The sequence below is a fragment of the Sphaeroforma arctica genome (assembly GCF_001186125.1).
Source record: "Sphaeroforma arctica JP610 unplaced genomic scaffold supercont1.235, whole genome shotgun sequence".
In the NCBI taxonomy this organism is placed as follows: Eukaryota; class Ichthyosporea; order Ichthyophonida; genus Sphaeroforma; species Sphaeroforma arctica.
Genome location: NW_014040323.1, coordinates 35,562 through 40,403, shown reverse-complemented (window position 1 = coordinate 40,403; position 4,842 = coordinate 35,562). Strand labels below are relative to the sequence as shown.

General features: G+C 41.5%; 2 protein-coding genes across 2 annotated transcripts in view; both read right to left on the bottom strand.

Annotated features, from left to right (window-relative positions):
* The window catches only part of SARC_04277 (hypothetical protein), a 3,987-nt gene extending 2,635 nt beyond the window's left edge, over nucleotides 1–1,352 (bottom strand). Inside the window, exon 1 of the mRNA XM_014301895.1 lies at nucleotides 269–1,352. Within this exon, the coding sequence (XP_014157370.1) occupies nucleotides 269–1,207 (939 nt within the window). The 5' untranslated portion in view covers nucleotides 1,208–1,352. The remainder of the gene's footprint in view (nucleotides 1–268) is intronic.
* Nucleotides 1,353–2,519: 1,167 nt separating this feature from the next.
* Nucleotides 2,520–3,952, bottom strand: SARC_04276 (hypothetical protein; the record flags this gene model as incomplete). Its single annotated transcript, XM_014301894.1, has 3 exons — nucleotides 2,520–2,609; nucleotides 3,147–3,240; nucleotides 3,795–3,952. 3 exons carry the CDS (start codon nucleotides 3,950–3,952, stop codon nucleotides 2,520–2,522), a joined length of 342 nt encoding a protein of 113 aa, XP_014157369.1.
* Nucleotides 3,953–4,842: the final 890 nt, after the last annotated feature.

Below are 4,842 nucleotides of genomic sequence, written 5' to 3'. Positions count from 1 at the left end.
GTATATTTATACATCTACGCACCCACAAACACATTATATATATATATATATATATAATATATATGTATGTGTGTGTAGTTGTGTAAATATATATATATATATATATATATATATATATATATATATATATATATATATATATATATATATATAGTAATATAGATACATACATACTTTCGTGTACGATCATATGTAAGCTGCTTAATGTCAAGTTCATCATTATGCAGACATGAACAATGACTACATCGAACTATACGCGATTACGCACCACCGTTATGATGCCGACCATATTGAGGGTGATCTCCTTTATCCGTGCATATGTGTCCACAGTCGTAGGCTCTGCGAGTACATCCACGATTGTACCCAATGCATCAGGAAAGGCGATCGTAGCTGCCGTCGAAGCGCCCAGGCCCACCATAGCTAGACTCATGAGTTTATACTCGGACTTCAGAATACTCAACACCTCTGTGAGTTTTACCTGCTTGCCTCTCGTAGTGTCCAGCTTATACGAGTGTGTATGCGGTCTCTTATGCCCGCGATGTGCATGCCCTACCGTCACTCCCTCGTCGGCCTCCTCACTAGCCGCCTGTGCTTCCGACTCCCCATACCGATACAAGCTAGCATAACTATGAGCATCACCTGCTTTACAATTACCGTGATCGCCCCCTCGCCCCTGTCCTTGGTGGTTCGTCTGTCCATGAGAGTGTCCACCTCCTTGCTGATGCAATACCGAGTTATTGCTATCCAGCATGTCATTTGTCTGTTCGCGTGACGTTTCCTCTAACCGCTGCTTTTTTAGATCTCGTGTTTGTGCAGCCACGGACGCTAACTTCATTCCAAGTGATTTGTTTTTACTGTTGGGAGGAGGCGCGGCGAGTGTTTTACTTGTTGACACACTGCGAGTCTTGACCTTCGCTGCTTTACCTTTCTTTGAAGAATATGCACGTGTTTGTACACGTACATTGAATTGCGACACTGCATGATGGTCTTGTCCATGTGAATGTGTTCGAGAATTTGGTACGTGCTTCGGGTGTATACCTGATCTCAGCCATGACCTTTGTTGTGTATATACTGATGTTTGAATGTGTGCAGAATAACTGTTTGAAGACTTTACTGCGGCGAGCGGAGTAGCACTCGACACTCTACTGAACACTCCGTTGAACGTCGCCGCTGCGTTACGGCTAGCACTGTTTAATGCAGGAAGCATGATGCAATTGTGGGTTATACGAAGACTAAGCCATAGAGACCAAAAGAGCGGCGATCACAAAAAAAAATCAGGTACCACAACTGGAAGCATCTATCTTCTTCCATTCATTTATTATATAATACGGAAGAAGATTGCTTTACTGTATTGTATTTTTGTAATGCCAAAAATGTATGATAATCCCGTTCTATTTATTTACATTCACCTCATGACTCATGAGTCATATTTGGAATGCAATCAAATTCATCACAGTCTCACAGGCTCTCTACTACTACATACTCTAGAGAGAGTAGTAGACACCAGGCCTCACTCTGATGGCTGATGAGTCCTCAATACCTCTCAGTCCTCAGTTCCTCACACGAGCTCGAAATATAGTATATTTACGTTAACCGTTTATTTTATGTTTCGAAGTTCTGTTCAATTTTTATATAAATAAATATAGATACGATACATGTAATATATGTACATTTTTAAAAAATAGCGGTGCATGTTTCCCAATAAACGTTAAATCGGATATAAATCGAAAAAAAAATACACGTTTGTGAACGTAAAAACAAAACTTTTTTATTTTAGGGCCATCACATCATTGACTCTATAAATTGGACGGATATTATGTATCTATTAGGAGAATGGCCCTCGTATTTCAAGCGAGCCCTGGCTATTTAAATTTGGTAAAATGAAAAACAAAACAAAGCCTCCTAAAATTAGGAACAAAACAACATTTCGTGTTCTCTGCAAAAATTTATGTGCTTTTTAGCTTTTGCATCATGATCCCGAAGCCCTCTGAACTTCTGAAGTCTGGGACCGGTTTGCTAGGTCCCGCCTGCCTGGCCATGCTGACCCTGTTTGTCTGCTGAAGCCTGGTGATTTCAACACATCTGTGGTTTTAACTTTTAAATCTAAACAAAATTGGTCGCTATCTATTGGCGCGTAATTGGGCCTTCTATAGGACTAAAAATAGATATAGAAATTCAATTTTTGCCGGTGGAGGACTGGAGGGCGGCGGCACAGGCTATTTAAAAAAATAGAAAAAAAAACTTTCATTCTACATAAGGAGGAGGTCTATTTACAACTTCATAAAGGGATGCTCGGATCACCACACTCGAAATGTCGGAGGGCGGTATTTCTGAACCTGAATCAGAATGTGTTCTATTTACAGATCTGCTGTTCAGAAGTGCAGGTGAATTACATTGATATGAATAATCAAATAAATTCCAACCTGTAGTACAACAAGTATGTATACATACACGCGAAATAGTGGTTTGCATATTTTTATGTCTACTTGATAGCATAGCTAGCCGAGGATGCTACTACATTATTCTTGCAGATACGCCTGGTGCTCTACTAATCGTTTGAACGGGCCGTCTTTGGTCATTAATTCAGTGTAGTTGCCCTGTTCAGCAACCTGTGGTAGATTTATACGAGTGGAGACCGACGTTGTAGTTAGTATATTTGCGTGCACGTATGTGTAGGTGCGAGACCAGAGATTCGATTACTAGACTAGTAGTCTTCCAACGAAGTGTACAATTGCAAGAAGCAAAGAGCATTGCTAACAGTTGCTTTGCATAAAAAACCCAGATCTAGCGTGCCCGATAAACATAGAAAACAAAATTAATCTCACAGTCATCGTAAGGACAAGATATGCACGTCCAGTTGGCCTTATCCATCATATCTTATACTAGTTGTACAAGTACAAATGATAGCACACGTTTGCCTCATCCATCATATCTTATACTAATTGTACAAGTACAAATGATAGCTGAGATGATGGTATCGCACGCGGGGGACCAGACGGGGTGCATTCGCCAATCTGCGGGGATTAGTTGCATGACACCGAAAATACACGAAAGCGTAAATAGAAATAGCATTACGTGTATACTTTGTGTTACACGCGTGTGGAAAAGTATAGACACGTTTGCCTACTACATTCAATGTGACTCACCTTGCCGTCTTCAATAACGGCAATGCTATCCGCTCGTTTGATAGTAGACAGCCGGTGCGCTATTGTGATCACTGTGCGACCTACCAGCAGGTGCCTGCGGGTGATAGATGTCCAGAGAAACGAGGTGTCAGGCGACAGGCTAAGTAAAATATGTCGGGATATTGAATACAGTGAACATGCTTGTGTGTATACCTAGACTGAAAGTAGACTCTAATGCCTGTGTTGATGCCACTTGTGCGGAGTCAGGGCCAAAAGACGTGGGTAGCGGAGACATCTAAGTATGTATAATGATAACTTGAAGGAGCTTTCAAGCCAGAGGATCGGCGTGCCTTGAATCTGGCTGCCAGCTATATGTAGTTGTTGGTGGGGTTGTGTGCATCGAGTAAGACACCATCTGCTTATTTGGGGAATGCATGTAGGTAGACGACACCCAATGCCTCCTTCATATACTCGCGCGCCGCTCGCTCAACAACACGCAGAACATGCATGTCGAGTGCAGACAGTCCTCCTTGTATCAAGCATTCACTCTAGAAATTCACACTAATACGTACACAAGTTGCACCCACACTTAAATATGATGTAAATTGTTGTACACATAAAAAAGACACAACGATATAACGCATGCCACAGAAGACTCAATGCACATACTTCTCCAAGGCATCTTGCACCAGCCGTTCACTCTCTCCGTCGAGAGCACTTGTAGCCTCATCCAGTATCAGGATGGTGGGGTTCTTGAGCAACGCTCGAGCAATCGCCACACGCTGGCGTTGCCCACCGGACAAGCTGAGTCCCCTCTCTCCTACCATGGTATCGTATCCATCCTGGAAACTGGTGATAAACTCGTGCGCATTGGCCTTCTTCGCGGCACTCACTGTTGTATTGATGGTAGGATATGAGGAATTGCTTGTAATTGGACTGCGGAAGTTCTACCAGGCTCCAGACCCTTTTGCAATTACTCAAAACACTGTCTATGGATTTACGCGCTTTGTATACATCTGGTACAGGCACCGTTACCAACAGCAGGAATCTCAAATGACCACTCCACATACACGCGGCCATCGGAATGCAGCTTGTATTAGCTTGATATTACACGCAAGCATGCGAAAGTGAACTTAGATATATACCTACCAACATATCTCACATATCCACAGCGTTACGACCACATGCGATGCTATAGGCGATAGTGGCGCTAAACAGGACAGGTTCGGATAACACAAACTGCAAAGTGAAATGATGAGACCATCCCCGCGTATACATCTCAATTTATGTGCAAACACCCTTGTATTCATATTAAAACTTTCTCGTACGACCGGATAGGTACAGTCATACCGTAGTATTGCCAGAGATGGACTTGATAGATAAGATGAGGGCTAGCTGTCCACACTAATACGTACATGTTCCCACTTACCACCCGAAATAGCCAGGACAAGCACATTCCAATACGCGAACATAACTTTGTATTAAAACATACATATACATGTGGACACACACACACACTCTCTCACACACAGACACAGACACAGGCACAGACACTGACACAGGCACAAAAACACACACCCGCATATCTATCTATCTATCTATATATATATATATATATATATATATATATATATATATATATATATATATATATATATATATATATATATATATATATATATATATATATATATATATACTATATATATACTATACT